This window comes from Carassius gibelio, chromosome A1, assembly GCF_023724105.1.
Source record: "Carassius gibelio isolate Cgi1373 ecotype wild population from Czech Republic chromosome A1, carGib1.2-hapl.c, whole genome shotgun sequence".
Lineage (NCBI taxonomy): Eukaryota > Metazoa > Chordata > Actinopteri > Cypriniformes > Cyprinidae > Carassius > Carassius gibelio.
Window position 1 is genome coordinate 36511051 of NC_068371.1, and position 18979 is coordinate 36530029.

Genomic DNA, 18979 nt, shown 5'->3' on the forward strand with positions numbered 1-18979 from the left:
ATCATTGAACTATAAAGAAAGTAAGTGTTGACAATAATTGTTCATGCTGCAGTGCATGATGGGAGTTTTTGCTATGGTGTTACCCAGCATGCACTTCAGCATGAAGCATTTTGTTGATTGTCACTATTGTTGAGATTCATATGCTGGGTCATGATGTCTGTGCCTCTTATTAGAGCAAGTGTTCAAATATTTATATTCATTACATGCACTACATTTAAAATTAGCTCAAAACTAACCAACGGTTCATTTGCATGTTGCAGTTCCACAAGGTTGGTTAGATCAAAACTGAACATATCAAAGGTCAAGAGCCCAACTAAATCAAACACTGATCTCCATGATGGTGGGGTCATTTTTACCAATAAATCATCCGGTCCTCTGTAATTCTAAATAACAGCAGGTGTTAATCATTTATGCACAATCATCATTTAATTATTCACTCAATTATCTGACTAAATTTAACTCTTTTAGGACTTGGGATTTGACTTGAGACTTGTTTGTGACTTGTAAGGAAAGACTTGATTCCTTCTCTGGTGAAATCAGCTGTTGAGTTCATGGGTGGAATAGACATATGGCAGGACTTTTACTTTGTGATCCCTGGACTTTACACATCTGCCTGTAATAAAGCTGCTTTCTTTTTTTCACCAGGTGGTATTGTGAGCAAAAGAAGCCTCCAGAAATTTACTCTTTTGTCAACCACTTGGCTGAAAAGCTTAAAGCTACATGAGGTTTCATGTCACCATCACTAACTCCAAGATCTCAAATGTGTGTCAAATAAACCAATAGTATGTTCATGCACAACCAGAGGCTGCAGTTCCAGGACCGCAGTTCTAGGACCCTAGTTTTTCGTGACAGCGCCACCTACCGTACTGGATGATATAGCAATGGCTGCAGTTTCAGGACCGCAGTTCTAGGACCCTGTTGGTTTAATTTGTAGTTTGTGTACTTTTAAAGATAATAGGTTGTAATATTTATATATATTACAACCTATTAGTAATATATATATGTGTGTGTATGTATTTATTTATTTATTTATTTATTTATTTATTTGTGTGTGTGTGTTTGTTGCCTTCACAACAGTGTCTCACTCTGTTGACCCCTGCTATAACTACAATGTGCTGGACGAGCCATGGAGAGCCATTAATAACAAAAATGCTTCAGTCTCAAAGTGTGATGACTCAGTCACCTGGAGTGGCTGGTATCGTCTCTTCATTAACGGTCTAAACGCTCAGATCCCAGACACGTGTGTTGATGTCTATAGCTGCGGTACTGGGAACCCACTGTGGATTCGTGGTGGACACCCTACAGTTGAGGATGGAGTTGTCACTCGAGATCTCTGCGGCCACTTTGACAATTACTGCTGCTTTTTTGTATCCTTTCCAATTAAAGTCAAAGCCTGTCCAGGCAATTATTATGTCTATGAGCTGGTTAGTCCAACTAGATGCCCCATGGCATACTGTGCAGGTAATTATATTCATATGAGCCATTTGCATTATTTGTGTTTGTTGATTCATTGATATTCACCTTTTTTTTAGCCGTTACTAACATCAGCAGCACTGATACAACAGTCACACCAGAGATGAGCTCAACTGGTAATGTAGTCTGATGTTTGTTCAGTCATGTATTGTGCTGTGATGTTTTGGCTGTAAATGAACAGATCTGTAGATTAATATTTGAGCTTCTCTGTTAAACTTCTGTGCAAGTGAATATTTCAACCCAGGCTTATTCGAAATACTGTCATAAATACATTTTTGTGCAACACGGTTATTATGTACCTGCAGGTTTCGTGGCAGTTTCAAAGTGAAATATCCATTGAGTGGCACTAAAACAGAGGCTTTTGTGCCTTCTCACTGATGTAATGACTGGTTTCACTTTACATAACTTCATGCAGGTTGATCAATCCCACAAACATACATGTGCCGACACAATCCTGTTTGGAAGTAGTTAATTTGTATGTGTTACGTGTTTGATTTGCATGTTTGTTAAAGCATCTGAAAGTGTTTGGACTTAAGATTTCAGTTTCAGTTTGTTAGGCAGTTGACTTATTTTACTGTGCCCTTTGTAATTTGCTGATTAACTGATTCATTTATTTATTTTTAATAGTATTTTTTAAAGTGTATTAGCATTTAACTTAGTGTTTACAACTGTCACACCAGAGATGACTACAACAGGCATTATATTGCATGGTCTTGATATGTTGACTGTAATTTTGCCTTGATGTGTCTGGAACTTTTAATTTGAACTGAACAATTGCGATAGCAAGTTTTATATTACTATTGTTCTCAGAGAATTGGAGTTGGACCTGTATTAGATTTTATATCTTGGTAAATCAACAAGTTTCTGTTGATTCTATTAATACTGTCTATTTTCTGAAGGATTGACTACTATATGTTAACGGCTGCTAGTAATGTTCATTTGTATAACTCAGTTCTGCCCACCTTTTATAATGGTAATATTTTGCTAATGTTAAATAAAAAGAGATAGAAAGGTCTTCAGCTGAACGTTTTTCAGATATATGTTAATTTCTTAAAAAGTTTATTTTTTAATTATTTTTATTTTTTATAACAGTTAATCTGTCTGACCCATGCAACAACTACATTGAGCTGAATGAATCATGGAGAGCCACCACTTATAATGATACATCAGTCTTAAAGTGTGACGCCTCAGTCACCTGGAGCGGCTGGTATCGTCTCTTCATTAACGGTGTGAGCGCTCACATCCCAGACACGTGTGTTGATGTCTACAGATGTAGCACCCATGTTCCCCTGTGGATACCTGCTGGACACCCAACAGTTGAGGATGGAGTCGTCACTCGAGATGTCTGTGGTCACTGGGACAATTACTGCTGCTATTACGGGTCTTTTCCCATTAAAGTCAAAGCCTGTCCAGGAAATTATTACGTCTATGAGCTGGTTAGTCCAACTAAATGCGCTGCAGCATACTGTGCAGGTAATTATATTTACATGAGCTCTTTCTACACGTTCATGATCTTTCTTTCATGTCTATTAATCACTATTTAAATTTTCTTTAAAGAAAATTTTATTATTATATTTTTTGTATTTATTCATTTAAACTTTCAGATGTTAGCGTCATTAACACCAGCTCTACAGCCGTCACAGCAGTGACTAACTCAACTGGTAATGTAACTGTGACTCATTTTCTGGCCTGATGCAGATTTGTACCTGTGAATGAATGTGTGAGTGAGTGAGAGTGTTAGTGTCAGTAGGTGAAGACTTTAAAGGAAGTTAAGGCCTTACTTTATCTCCAAACCACCATCTCTGACTGCACATAAACGCTGTGTGATATGATCATTTTGCAATAAGTAAATGCAGGACAGGTGTTAAAACACTGATATTCACTAGGTCAGTGTGATTTATTTGCACAGAAACGGCAAACAGAAAAATATATAAATATATATATTGGGGCACACCTCTTAATTATTGAATTAAGGTGTTTCAATCAGACCTATTGCCACTGGTGTATATTTAGAGTGAGGATCTATGCACACTCTAATGGCTAATAATACCCACAATCCAATGCGCTTTGGTGAAGGATTCGGTTCAGAACTACAAACACAAATAAAAATCGTTTTAGAAAAATCTTACAAACATGGCAGGTGTGCACAAGTAGGGAGATTTAGATAAAGGGGTTTGTATTACTAATAATCAACATTTAGCCTGGTATATACACATATACATATATACACACACACACAGATATATATATATATATATATATATATATATATATATATATATATATATATATAAATATATATATATATATATATATATATATATATATATATATACAAGACCGCAGTTCTAGGACCGTAGTTTTTCGTGACAGCGCCGCCTACCGTACTGGATGATATAGCAATGACCGCGGTTCTAGGACCCTGTTGGTTTAGTTTGCAGTCATGTTTGTATACTTTTAAAGATAATAGGTTGTAATATATATATTTATTTAGTTATTTATTTGTGTGTGTGTGTGTGTGTTTGTTGCCTTCACAACAGTGTCTCACTCTGTTGACCCCTGCTATAACTACAATGTGCTGGACGAGCCATGGAGAGCCATTAATAACAAAAATGCTTCAGTCTCAAAGTGTGATGACTCAGTCACCTGGAGTGGCTGGTATCGTCTCTTCATTAACAGTCTAAATGCTCAGATCCCAGACACGTGTGTTGATGTCTATAGCTGCGGTACTGGGAACCCACTGTGGATTCGTGGTGGACACCCTACAGTTGAGGATGGAGTTGTCACTCGAGATCTCTGCGGTCACTTTGACAATTACTGCTGCTTTTTTGTATCCTTTCCAATTAAAGTCAAAGCCTGTCCAGGCAATTATTATGTCTATGAGCTGGTTAGTCCAACTAGATGCCCCATGGCATACTGTGCAGGTAATTATATTCATATGAGCCATTTGCATTATTTGTGTTTGTTGATTCATTGATATTCACCTTTTTTTTAGCCGTTACTAACATCAGCAGCACTGATACAACAGTCACACCAGAGATGAGCTCAACTGGTAATGTAGTCTGATGTTTGTTCAGTCATGTATTGTGCTGTGATGTTTTGGCTGTAAATGAACAGATCTGTAGATTAATATTTGAGCTTCTCTGTTAAACTTCTGTGCAAGTGAATATTTCAACCCAGGCTTATTCGAAATACTGTCATAAACAAATTTTTGTGCAACACGGTTATTATGTACCTGCAGGTTTCGTGGCAGTTTCAAAGTGAAATATCCATTGAGTGGCACTAAAACAGAGGCTTTTGTGCCTTCTCACTGATGTAATGACTGGTTTCACTTTACATAACTTCATGCAGGTTGATCAATCCCACAAACATACATGTGCCGACACAATCCTGTTTGGAAGTAGTTAATTTGTATACATGTTTTACATGTTTGATTTGCATGTTTGTTAAAGCACCTGAAAGTGTTTGGACTTAAGATTTCAGTTTCAGTTTGTTAGGCAGTTGACTTATTTTACTGTGCCCTTTGTAATTTGCTGATTAACTGATTCATTTATTTATTTTTAATAGTAATTTTTTAAGTGTATTAGCATTTAACTTAGTGTTTACAACTGTCACACCAGAGATGACTACAACAGGCATTATATTGCACGGTCTTGATATGTTGGCTGTAATTTTGCCTTGATGTGTCTGGAACTTTTAATTTGAACTGAACAATTGCGATAGCAAGTTTTATATTACTATTGCTCTCAGAGAATTGGAGTTGGACCTGTATTAGATTTTATATCTTGTTAAATCAACAAGTTTCTGTTGATTCTATTAATACTGTCTATTTTCTGAAGGATTGACTACTATATGTTAACGGCTGCTAGTAATGTTCATTTGTATAACTCAGTTCTGCCCACCTTTTATAATGTTAAAATTTTGCTAATGCTAAATAAAAAGAGATAGAAAGGTCTTCAGCTGAACGTTTTTCAGATATATGTTAATTTCTTAAAAAGTTTTTTTTTTTTTTTTTTTTTTTTTTTTATAACAGTTAATCTGTCTGACCCATGCGACAACTACATTGAGCTGAATGATTCATGGAGAGCCACCACTTATAATGATACATCAGTCTTAAAGTGTGACGCCTCAGTCACCTGGAGCGGCTGGTATCGTCTCTTCATTAACGGTGTGAGCGCTCACATCCCAGACACGTGTGTTGATGTCTACAGATGTAGCACCCATGTTCCCCTGTGGATACCTGCTGGACACCCAACAGTTGAGGATGGAGTCGTCACTCGAGATGTCTGTGGTCACTGGGACAATTACTGCTGCTATTACGGGTCTTTTCCCATTAAAGTCAAAGCCTGTCCAGGAAATTATTACGTCTATGAGCTGGTTAGTCCAACTAAATGCGCTGCAGCATACTGTGCAGGTAATTATATTTACATGAGCTCTTTCTACACGTTCATGATCTTTCTTTCATGTCTATTAATCACTATTTAAATTTTCTTTAAAGAAAATTTTATTATTATATTTTTTGTATTTATTCATTTAAACTTTCAGATGTTAGCGTCATTAACACCAGCTCTACAGCCGTCACAGCAGTGACCATCTCCACTGGTAATGTAACTGTGACTCATTTTCTGGCCTGATGCAGATTTGTACCTGTGAATGAATGTGTGAGTGAGTGAGAGTGTTAGTGTCAGTAGGTGAAGACTTTAAAGGAAGTTAAGGCCTTACTTTATCTCCAAACCACCATCTCTGACTGCACATAAACGCTGTGTGATATGATCATTTTGCAATAAGTAAATGCAGGACAGGTGTTAAAACACTGATATTCACTAGGTCAGTGTGATTTATTTGCACAGAAACGGCAAACAGAAAAATATATAAATATATATATTGGGGCACACCTCTTAATTATTGAATTAAGGTGTTTCAATCAGACCTATTGCCACTGGTGTATATTTAGAGTGAGGATCTATGCACACTCTAATGGCTAATAATACCCACAATCCAATGCGCTTTGGTGAAGGATTCGGTTCAGAACTACAAACACAAATAAAAATCGTTTTAGAAAAATCTTACAAACATGGCAGGTGTGCACAAGTAGGGAGATTTAGATAAAGGGGTTTGTATTACTAATAATCAACATTTAGCCTGGTATATACACATATACATATATACACACACACACACACAGATATATATATATATATATATATATATATATATATATATATATATATATATATATATATATATATTAGGGGTGTAACGATACGCGTATTCGTATTGAACCGTTCGGTACGACGCTTTCGGTTCGGTACGCGGTACGCATTATGTATACCGAACGGTTCGTTGGAGTAATTAATTATATTTGAAAAAAAAAAAAAGAGAGAGAGAGAGAAATATAATGATATGCGTTCAACAAGGTAGCCCAATAACCCAAACAACGTAACAGGCAACGCCCCTGACACTCCCGAAGAAGAAAAAAACACCATCTTATATGTTTATGTTAGGCTACTCAGCAGGCGCTCGCTCACTCAGTACGCGCTGAAGGCTCGTTGCAAAATAGCCAATGCGTTTAACAGACTAGAAATGAGAAGATCCTCCAATAACCAACAGGTCTGGTGTTTGGGCGCACTTTGGATTCCCTTTAAGCTATAATGGTGATGGCAAGAGAGTGGTGGATAAAAAAACAACGGTATGTCGCATCTGCAACATGACAGGGTACACCAGCGGGAAAAAAAAAAAAAAAAAAAAAAACACCAGCGGGAATATCTGGGATATATGCGTCAGTACTATCTGGGAAAAGACGAAAAAAAGGAGAAACATGCACGCAGCAAACTATCCCTGCAGCATTTAGACACTATAGCTTACAGGGAATCCAACCCAAACACCAGACCTGTTGGTTATTTTAGGATCTTATATTTCTGGTCTGTTAAAGGCATTCGACATTTTGCAACGAGCCTTCAGCGCGTGCTGAGTGAGCGAGCGCCTTAGGGGCCGTTCACATATCGTGCCTAAAAACGCATGGAAAACGCTAAGCGCGTCTTTCTCCTCCTTTCCAAAGCGCTTGGGCAGAAGCGCTCATGAGGCGTCTGTCTTTGCTAAGCAACAATGACGTGCTCTCTCCATGAGACGCGGAAATTTCAGCGAAGGATAAATGGATTTGCAGCTCTAAAAATCGCTTGCAGTAGCTCTGCTACTAAATTTATTTCAAAATTGCAATCCATATACAACTATGATCAGCTGATCCTTCATCTTGGCTGAGCTCTCAACGTTGTTACGGGACAGGATGAAGCTGATTGGTTAGTTCTTGTCACATGACCCGCGGTGCGCTTGCGGCATTCTGAAAAGTTGAGATGTTTTTACATTTTGCTGTATCTAAAACGTATCGAACCGAACCGAACTGAACCGTGACATCAGTGTATCGTATCGAACCGAACCGTGAATTTTGTGAACCGTTACACCCCTAATATATATATATATATATATATATATATATATATATATATATATACAAGACCGCAGTTCTAGGACCGTAGTTTTTCGTGACAGCGCCGCCTACCGTACTGGATGATATAGCAATGACCGCGGTTCTAGGACCCTGTTGGTTTAGTTTGCAGTCATGTTTGTATACTTTTAAAGATAATAGGTTGTAATATATATATTTATTTAGTTATTTATTTGTGTGTGTGTGTGTGTGTGTGTGTTTGTTGCCTTCACAACAGTGTCTCACTCTGTTGACCCCTGCTATAACTACAATGTGCTGGACGAGCCATGGAGAGCCATTAATAACAAAAATGCTTCAGTCTCAAAGTGTGATGACTCAGTCACCTGGAGTGGCTGGTATCGTCTCTTCATTAACAGTCTAAACGCTCAGATCCCAGACACGTGTGTTGATGTCTATAGCTGCGGTACTGGGAACCCACTGTGGATTCGTGGTGGACACCCTACAGTTGAGGATGGAGTTGTCACTCGAGATCTCTGCGGCCACTTTGACAATTACTGCTGCTTTTTTGTATCCTTTCCAATTAAAGTCAAAGCCTGTCCAGGCAATTATTATGTCTATGAGCTGGTTAGTCCAACTAGATGCCCCATGGCATACTGTGCAGGTAATTATATTCATATGAGCCATTTGCATTATTTGTGTTTGTTGATTCATTGATATTCACCTTTTTTTTAGCCGTTACTAACATCAGCAGCACTGATACAACAGTCACACCAGAGATGAGCTCAACTGGTAATGTAGTCTGATGTTTGTTCAGTCATGTATTGTGCTGTGATGTTTTGGCTGTAAATGAACAGATCTGTAGATTAAGATTTGAGCTTCTCTGTTAAACTTCTGTGAAAGCGAATATTTCAACCCAAGCTTATTCGAAATACTGTCATTTTTGTGCAACACGGTTATTATGTACCTGCATGGTATTAACAAATGCAAAACTGATATAAAACTGCATTTGTTGATGCAACCGTGCCATTTGAAGTTCCTTATTCAACATACAGAAATAACAAATATTGCTACTTACTATGCAAAATCACATTCATTTTCACATAAACTGATCACCACTTATGAGCTACTACTAAATATTTTAGAAACCTAATTTTCTGTAAAGTTGTTTTGCAATAATTTGTATCGTAAAAAGCTCTATACAAGTAATCTTGAATGGAATTGAATTGAATGCAGGTGTGAATTGTTTTGCCGAAGCATACATTCACAGGGTTTGTACCGGAGCTCTTCACTACTCAAGTAAAACTCCATACTGCGTGAGCAACCGAACAAACCTACTGAATATGAAAACCCGTACATAAATGAAGCTAGATATGTGACGCTAACATTCAAAAGTATCAGTTTTTAAATCTCGCGCAACATGTTCAAGTTGATTTAAATATATGCATAATATTCCTCAAATAATTTGTGTGAAAATTAGGCTTTATTAATTGAAACAGTGGACCTGTAAATCTAACTTTATGTGAAAAGGAATACAAGTTGTTGGAGTTTTACTGCCTCTCGTGTTCATTTCAACTGGAAACAGTAGCGATTCGTATGTATAGGTACGTTTTTTTTTTTCAGATTTGCAGAAATGTTAGAGGCACGTATTTCGAATGAGCCTATATTAGGGGCTTTCGCACTGCAGGAACCTTTTCATTGTACCAGAACTAATTGTGGAGCTACCAACATTTTGGCATTTACGCAACGCTGGAACTGGGTGCTTCACTTACTAGTACACACTGTCGGTGTGAATGCAACCCTTTAAATGGTACTGGGAAACAGTTCGCGCAAAATCATCCAAGTAGTTTAGTACCGTACATTCAGTTCTGTAATTAAAGCATTGCGAAAGGTCCTATTGCAACATTTTCCTGCTCATATCAGCACGTAATGTAAAAATGGTATTTGTACCCATATTAGAATATAAATCAACATGTTTATGATAATTCTAGTAATATTTTTTTTTTCTGAAAAAATATTTGTATATGAACAGTTGCTAGTAATGATCATTGTATAAACCAATGTTGGCTATTCTGTTGATTTCAATGTCTTTCCATTAACATCAAAGCTTGTCCAGGGAATATCATGTCTATGAGACCTACCATCTTCAGCATACTGTGCACATAATTATATATTTACATGAGTCCTTCATATTATTTGTGTCATTGTTTATTTGCATTCATCAGTAATTATTTTTCCAGCTGTTACTAACATCAGCAGCACTACTACAACAGTCACACCAGAGACGAGCTCAGTTGGTAATGTAGTCTGTTATTTCCTCTGTTGAGTGTGTTTTGACTAAATGTTTGTGAATCTGTAGAATTGAACAGATATGTGAGTGTGCTTGCGTCTTTGTAATAAAATAAAAAATAAAAATAAAATAAAGAGTATGAAATGTGCATTATTTATGTGTTTGATTTTTGTCATTGCAGTTATAAATATAACACTGCAGGAAGGATGCACCGTAAGTTGAGTTTCTGAAATTTAAGTTTTAGAGTTGGACTCACAGCTTCTAGCAGTTCTAACAGATTCTATCAATTAAGTCACAAGCGCAATAAGATATACATTGGCAGATATTTGATATGAGAATGTACTTTTCGATCAGATTTGTGCACAAATGGTATTACAAAACATAATTAAAATCACAGAGTCTGCTTTAGTTGCTGTATAAAGATCAATTGTGATTTTAAATTCAGATTTCTGGAGGCTGTTTTCAAAATCTTCTTGAGAAAATAGAGAACATTACAGCTCAAGTCCTGCCTTTTGATGTAAGTCTTAAAACAATATTGACATAGAAGTGCTGTCTTATTCACTCTTTTGATATTCACATGTACAATACTCTATTTTTCTAAACAATGAATTAGACTGTGTCCAGCATTTTGAATGTGATCTTCAATGCTTCAGAGAAGATTTTAGAGTCATCATCATCATCAAACCCAGCTGAACTTGCCTCCTATGGAAACCGTGTGTTAAAAACCAGTGAGAAACTCATTTCTACATTAGTGAAGCCGACGGACACAAGTGTCAATGTCAGTTTTACTCTTGCTGCTATAGGTAAGTGGATACACTTTTATTATTACTGGTGACCAGGGTCACCAGCGTGTGGTGCTTCGAACACTTATAACCAGTGAATAATTTTATGAAGCAATTTTCTCCCACTTACTGTGGTTTGTTGTGACCACAGTTTGTTTTGTGAATATTTGCTGAATCATAAAAAAAACAGAAAAGTTCAAACTTCATCAGAAATTAAAACCCAACAAGAGTTGTTTGTTTGTCTTTTGTTTATTTTTATTATATTTTTATTTTTATTAAAAAATATATATATATTGTAAATAAATGACTATAGCACCTACTGCACTTGTTTTTAGAGGGACAGGTCTTCATGGTTGGACCACAGGTCACTTTAGATAAAATCCCTCGACTCGACACAACAAATTCTTCTGTGGACATCGATCTCATTGGGATCGCAAGGAACAACACTGAAAGTATGTCAAATACACTGCCCATCCAAATAAAGTCACCACCTGGATTTAACTATGCAAATATATAAGATACTCCCATTTGGATAATTACTGCATTAAAAATTATGTTATGTGTCCAAAGCAAGCAAGCAATTTTATTTATATAGCACATTTTTTAAACAACAGACACTTCCCCAAAGTGCTTTACAAAAATAATGACATTAAAATCATAAAATGAAACAAACATACCATATTCAATAGCTAAAAAAAAAAAGAAAAAAAAGTTTTTAAATAAGACTTAAAAGTTATAATCGATGGAGCTGACCTCACATAGGTGATATAACTATTCCAGAGTTTGGGACCTACCACTGAAAAACCACAAACACCTTTTGATTTTAAATGACACTGAGGAACCTATAAAAAGACATTGATCGGTGAACCTAAGTACTCTAGAAGGAGTGTAAGGAACAATAAGATCACTGATGTACTGGGGGCAAGGCCTGATAGGGCCTTGTAGACAAGCAGAAGAATTTTAAAATCAATCCTGAATTTGACTGGAAGCCAATGAAAGGATTGCAGGACAGGAGTGATATGGTCTCTCTTTCTCACCCCATTTAAAAGCCTTGCCACTGCATTCTGCACTAATTGTAATCGGACAAGCAGAGTCTGGGGGAGACCAATATATAAAGAATTACAATAGTCAAGCTTAGATGTGATAAAGGAGTGAACCACAATTTCCAAATCCTTACTGGGTATAAAATGCTTTACTTTAACAACGCCACCAATCTCTTTTGTAAAGTTAAGTGATGAGTCCATGATAACCCCCAAACTCTTTACATGATTCTAAGTCTTTAGGGATAAGGAGCCTAAAAGATCAGGAAAGGTCGGTGAGATGTGAGAGCCTACAATCAAAACCTCAGTTTTACTCTTACTTAATTTTAGAAAGTTGCTAGATAGCCAGAGTTTAATGTTACTGTACATTTAGCTGACGCTTTTATCCAAAGTGACTTACAATTGCTATATATATCAGAGGTCACGTGCCTCTGGAGCAACTAGGGTTTAAGTGTTTTGCTCAGGGACACATAGGTGTCTCACAGTGGATTCGAACCCAGGTCTCTCACACCAATGGCATGTGTCTTATCCACTGTGCCAACACCACCCCATGTACACCAACACTGTAACATTCCTGTGCTTTGTCCAGTAAACAGGTTTTATCTAAGCTCACGGGAAAGTAAAACTGGAGATCCTCTGCATAACAGTGATATGAAATACTATACTTACGAAAAATAGATCTTAGAGGAAGCATGTAAAGAGAAAACAGCAACAGTCCTAAAATCGACCCCTGAGGGACACCACAAACTAGAAGGACCAATGTGGAAGAGAAGTCTCCCAGATTCACAGCAACTATCCTGTCTTTTATGTTATAATCTGTCTATTAAATATGATGCAAACCACTGTAGAGTTTTACCCTGGACACCAACCCAACGCTCCAGACGATTGAGAAGAATTTCATGGTCTATAGTATTGAAGGCAGCACTCAGATCTAACAAAACTAGAACAACATGTGATCCAGAGTCCAACGATAATAATATATCATTAGTAACCTTGAGCAGTGCAATTTCTGTGCTGTGACAGGTCCTAAAGCCCAACTGGAATGTATCTAAAATATCATGATTATTCAGATACAAATATAGCTGTGAATAAACCACTTTCTCTAAAATCTTGGAAATAAGTGGCAACTTAGAAATTGGCCTATAGTTGTTAAAAAGTGTATGATCTAAAATAAGTTTTTTTTAATAAAAAAGGGATGAAGAATTGCATGTTTGAAACTGTTACTACTCCACTCATCAAAGAACTGTTAATTATAGCTGTTAGGCTAGACCTCACAGTAGAAAAAAACATCTTTAAAAAGATGAGTAGGTAGAACATCCAGTCTGCAGTAACCTCCATTCAATTTAGAGAAAATATCTGCCAGCTGCGCTGATTAAACTGGTTCAAAGTAAGAAAAAATGTTAGACAGCGCAAGATTAATTGAACAGGAATGTAAAGGTACAATTTCACATTTGAGTTTCACATCTGAGTCACATTTTTGAGTAAAAAACAATAAAAGTTCTTCACAAGTCTCTCAAAGAATGAGGTCAGCTGTCTACCTGAATATACTGAATGACTAGGTTATTCCATCAATTAATTTTTTCTTCACTGATGGCATGGGCATATTCCAAGATGACAATGCCATGGTTCATCGGGCTCAAATTGTCAAAGAGTGGTTCAGTGAGAATGCAACATAATTTTCACACATGGATTGGCCACCACATAGTCCAGAGTCAGACTTTTACACCAGTGAGAATCTGTGCTCCATACTGCGTCTGTGCATCTGTGCTTTGTGTAGCAGTCCGACTCTCCCATCATCAATACAAGATCCTGGTGAAAAATTAATGCAACTATGGACAGGCATAAATGTCGTGAAATGCAGAAGCTTATCGAAATGAAGCCACAGCAATGCATGCCATAATCAAAGCTAAAGGTGATGCAATTAAATATTAGAGTGTGCAACTTTTTTATTTTTATTTGGATGAGCAGTGTATTTCTGTGCGATTAAAAAAAAAAGAAATGTAAAAAGAGACATTATACCATAACCACTAAACCATATTTACTTTCTTCTCTTTTTTTGAGAGAGTTATTGTTTTTACATAGTATTTCATGAAAATGTCTGTTTCTGTCACACAGGATCAGCTGCTGTGGCTTTCATGAGCTACAACATGATGGAGAACCTACTGAAGCCAGACTTCTTCAACAAATCCAATGACACGATTAAAACCATGATGTCCACTGTGATCTCAGCTACTCTTCCCAAAACCACCAACACTAAACTAACTAAACCAGTCAACTTCACCCTCAAACACATCAGAGTGAGAGACTGAAATGTGCTCTTGTTTTGTCAGAGCACTGATGAACACCGTAAAACATCTAATAATGTGTTCGGATATTTCTTGCATCTTCATTCTTGTTTCTGCAGGAGTTCGATCCCAATGGTTCTCTTTTCTGTGTGTACTGGAATATCAGCGCGTGGATTGTAGATGGTTGTTCTGTTTTAAAGTCCAACAGCAGCCACACTGTGTGTTCCTGTGATCATCTGTCCACATTCGCTCTCATCATGCAAACCAGCCGCCCACCAGAGGTATGAGAGCATTTCTCTTGAACACTGAAGAACAGCACAGATTTGGATCTCATGTTCTCTCACATGTTTTCTCAGAGCGACTCACTAATGGAGCTGTTGGATTTGGTGTGTGTGTCCGTGGGGCTGGTGTTCTTCACTTTGGCCCTGTTGACCTTTGCCCTTTGTCAGTGGAGTCCTGGAGTGAATAATGTGGCTCGAATCAACATCTGCATCAGTCTTCTGTTGGCTCACCTTCTGTTTCTGCTCACACAGCAGTTCCTGAGCCTCATACGTCCTCTGCAGGTGAGAATGATGAAGGAGCCCTACAGCTCAGCACAGACTCACTGAGAATCATCATAACCATCTCTCATGGTCTCCAGGTGTTGTGTGCCGTGATCTCAGGACTTCTGCACTTCTTCTTTCTCTCCGGCTTTGTGTGGATGTTCATTGAAGCTGTGCTGCTCTTCATCTGTGTAAAGAACTTATCACAAATCAGCTCCAGAAAGAGGGAGGTTCTTAGCAGTGGATTCCTGTGTGTGATTGGATATCTGGTTGCTCTGGTTGTGGTGTGTGTGTCTGTCGGTCTGGTTCCTGAAGGCTACGGCAGCGAACAGTGAGTTGAGGTTTTCTTGGTTAGCTAAATTGTATTTGAATGAATAAGAATAAGACACTGTCAATTTTAAATATTGACAGTGGTCAATAACTTCATCCATGTTTGTTTATTTACTACTTTACTGTATATTCTATGAAACAGCTGCTGGATTAAAATGGACAAGAGCTTCATCTGGAGTTTTTTGGGCCCTGTTTGTGTCATACTAACAGTAAATACATTTCAAATTTTTCATGACTTTGATTTCTATTAAAAGGGAAACAGCAATAAATTGCAATAAATTAAAAAAAACAGCAATAAATTAAAAAAAGTCATTCTACTTTTTCTGCAGTTGAACATGATTTTCTTCATCAAGATCGTCATCACTCTGAACTCAACTCTAAAAAAGCTCAACGCTGAAGTTTCACAGATGAAACAAACCAAGTAATAAACATTCAGTTTTATTTGCTATATAGAAAACCACATACAGTCAATTTAGACATACAGGTGCTGGTCATATAATTAGAATATCATTAAAAAGTTGATTTATTTCACTAATTCCATTTAAAAAGTGAAACTTGTGAATTATATTCATTCATTACACACAGACTGATATATTTCAAATGTTTATTTCCTTTAATTTTGATGATTATAACTGACAACTAAGGAAAATCCCAAATCAGTATCTCAGAAAATAAGAATATAACTAAAGACCAATACAAAGAAAGGATTTTTAGAAATCTTGGCCAACTGAAAAGTATGAACATGAAAAGTATGAGCATGTACAGCACTCAATACTTAGTTGGGGCTCCTTTTGCCTGAATTCCTGCAGCAATGCGGCGTGTCATGGAGTCGATCAGTCTGTGGCACTGCTCAGGTGTTATGAGAGCCCAGGTTGCTCTGATAGTGGCCTTCAGCTCAGCTGCATTCTTGGGTCTGACATATCACATCTTCCTCTTCACAATACCCCATAGATGTTCTAGGTCTGGCGAGATTGCCAGCCAATTAAGAACAGGGATACCATGGTCCTTAAACCAGGTACTGGTAGCTTTGGCACGGTGTGCAGGTGTCAAGTCCTGTTGGAAAATGAAATCTGCATCTCCATAAAGTTGGTCCGCAGCAGGAAGCATGAAGTGCTCTAAAACTTTCTGGTATACGGCTGCATTGACCTTGGACCTCAGAAAACACAGTGGACCAACACCAGCAGATGGCATCTCCTCCAGACTCTGGGACCCTGATTTCCAAAGGAAAGACACTTCTGACGCGTTCTGTTGTTCAAGAGTGGCTTGACACAAGGAATGTGAAGCTGAAACCCATGTCTTGCATACGCCTGTGTGTAGTGGTTCTTGAAGCACTGACTCCAGCTGCAGTCCACTCTTTTTGAATCTCCCCCACATTTTTGAATGGGTTTTGTTTCACAATCCTCCAGGGTGCGTGTATCCCAATTGCTTGTAAATCTTTTTCTACCACATCTTTTTCTTCCCTTCACCTCTCTATTAATGTGCTTGGACACAGAGCTCTGTGAACAGCTTTTGTGTCTTGGTCGTCAATGGTCGTCTTTTGGACAACTGTAAGGTCAGCAGTCTTCCCCATGATTGTGTAGCCTACAGAACTAGACTGAGAGACCATTTAAAGGCTTTTGCAGGTGTTTTGAGTTAATCAGCTGATTAGAGTGTGGCACCAGGTGCTTTCAATATTGAACCTTTTCACAATATTCTAATTTTCTGAGATATTGAATTTTGGATTTTTCTTAGTTGTCAGTTATAATCATCAAAATTAAAAGAAATAAATATTTGAAATATATCAGTCTGTGTGTAATGAATAAATATAATATACAAGTTTCACTTTTTGAATGGAATTAATGAAATAAATCATCTATTTGGTGACATTCTAATTACATGACAAGCACCTGTATTTACTCTCTTTCTGTCTCTGTTTCTCTGCAGGATCGTGGTGTTTAAAACCCTGGCTCAGTGTGTGGTTCTTGGTTGCCCCTGGATTCTGGGTTTCTTCACTAATGGCAGTAAGGTGCTGGAGATCATCTTCCTGATCTTGAACTCCCAGCAGGGAACCTTCATCTTCCTGATCTACTGTGTCCTCAATAATGAGGTCAGACTACACTCAGTTTTCCACCATGTTCCATCTATCTGTCTCTGTCATTCTATCATTGTAATGTATCTGATTGCACAGTATTAAGACCTTCAAACTCCAGACTTTTAAAACTACTTTAAACTTTCAGGACATACTTAGTCAAGTTAGAGACAGTACATGATAGAAAAGTAAAGCATCAGTACTTACTTCTGAAAATACAAATGTCTTATTTTAATCCTACGTGATATTGCAATGTGATTTTAATTAATAAAAAAATATTTGAGAATAATTACAAAATATTTGTGACGTTTTTAATTCTGATGTTAAAACATTACAATCAGTGTTGTTTCGAGGTTAAACATTCAAAATCACCATAATCTTATTTTAATATGCACCTTATCCTTATAAGAATGAATACACACACAAAATGACCTGAATGTGCACAAGCATGACATCTCACGGCTTGTGAAAGTTGAGGAAGCAATCACATAAAATATGCAGATATAATATGTGATGTACTATTCTTATAAATGCATTACAAAATCAAGCAAAACTGCAAATGAATTTAGATAATTATAGCTCTTTTCCTTACAAACATGCAATTCTGTTACAGTACAATGTTGCCACAAAGCAACATGCAGTTTTTGTAATTTCCTACATATGATACATTTGATCAAATATATGGTAATGTTTTCGAAAATAAAATACTTATTTACTGAACAGTGAAGCTGACTCTGATTTTTTTGTAGTTATAGTTATATGGAAGATAACTCTAACTAATTTTTTTTTTTTTTTTATGAAGTCATGTGACATAAAGGTCTTGAAAGTGGAAACAAAATTGATCCCCGTGGGCCACTTTTTGCATTTACATTGATTAGTATTTGAGTTTTCCTCCCCTGAGATAGCATTTATCAATTAAATGGGTGTCTCATTTTATTAAAACAAAAAAAAACAAAAAAAAAAAAAACATATAGGGTTAAAACACAATTTTCTTGAATGTCTCATTCTTACGTGCCTTTCGTTTCATTCTTATCCAGGTCAGACAGCAGTACAGGGAGTTCTTCAGATGTCTTTGCAGTGGTAAACAACACTGAGGACTATAGCATCAGTGGAAAATGAGAGAAGTGCCATTGTTATATAGTAAAACACCACTACAGCAGAATAATTTTTTTTTTTTTTTTTTTTTTTTTGATATGACATGCCTCTTTGTGCTCCTATATATAAATATTAGTGATTAGTCTAACATTATGCCATTAGTCACTAGTTATCTCTATTTTTGTACAAGAGAGTTAGTGTAAGATGGCAGATGGTTTCTTTAATTTGTTTTCTTATTAATATTAATCAGTAAATAACTTATGAATGTTTCCTTTCATTTTAACTGGCGACTTCAAATGAAAATTATTTTCAATAAAATATCAACATCTAAAACTAAGCTTCTCTAGTCATCTTACAGAAATACAGTCAGTCTGGATAGTAATGAGTGAAACTGCTGATGCTGCTGTTTGTGGAGTTGTTTAATCTTCCTCTGCTGAGATCTTCAGAGGTTTCGTTTTTTTGCTGTGTTCGGTCTGCAGGCAGATCAGTTTTTTTCTCAAATCAGATCTTTTCAGGCAGATTCTCCACACTATTAATTGCAAGTAATCAAATCAGATTTGTGTGATAGACATAACCAACATATCTCCCTGGGCTGCTTTAGTTGCAACAGGCATATCAGAACAACTGCAACAAGT

General features: G+C 36.9%; 1 protein-coding gene across 1 annotated transcript; it reads left to right on the forward strand.

Annotated features, from left to right (window-relative positions):
• The first annotated feature begins 1445 nt into the window (after nt 1–1445).
• Nucleotides 1446–18343, forward strand: LOC127944859 (adhesion G protein-coupled receptor E3-like). Its single transcript, XM_052541581.1, has 20 exons — nt 1446–1461; nt 1533–1589; nt 2566–2946; nt 4469–4525; nt 5606–5887; nt 8648–8704; nt 10153–10209; nt 10384–10415; nt 10539–10541; nt 10648–10719; nt 10816–11005; nt 11320–11436; nt 14140–14321; nt 14429–14590; nt 14666–14872; nt 14950–15182; nt 15324–15390; nt 15511–15602; nt 17105–17267; nt 18287–18343. The coding sequence occupies exons 1-20, from the start codon at nt 1446–1448 to the stop codon at nt 18341–18343; spliced, it is 2484 nt and encodes an 827-aa protein (XP_052397541.1).
• The last annotated feature ends 636 nt before the right edge of the window (nt 18344–18979 follow it).

Excerpts from the sequence above, each read along its gene's own strand:
- LOC127944859 (XM_052541581.1), top strand. Across the intron at positions 10,210-10,383 it reads ACCAGAGACGAGCTCAGTTG|TTATAAATATAACACTGCAG; the intron begins GTAATGTAGTCT and ends TTGTCATTGCAG. Across the intron at positions 11,437-14,139 it reads CGCAAGGAACAACACTGAAA|GATCAGCTGCTGTGGCTTTC; the intron begins GTATGTCAAATA and ends TCTGTCACACAG.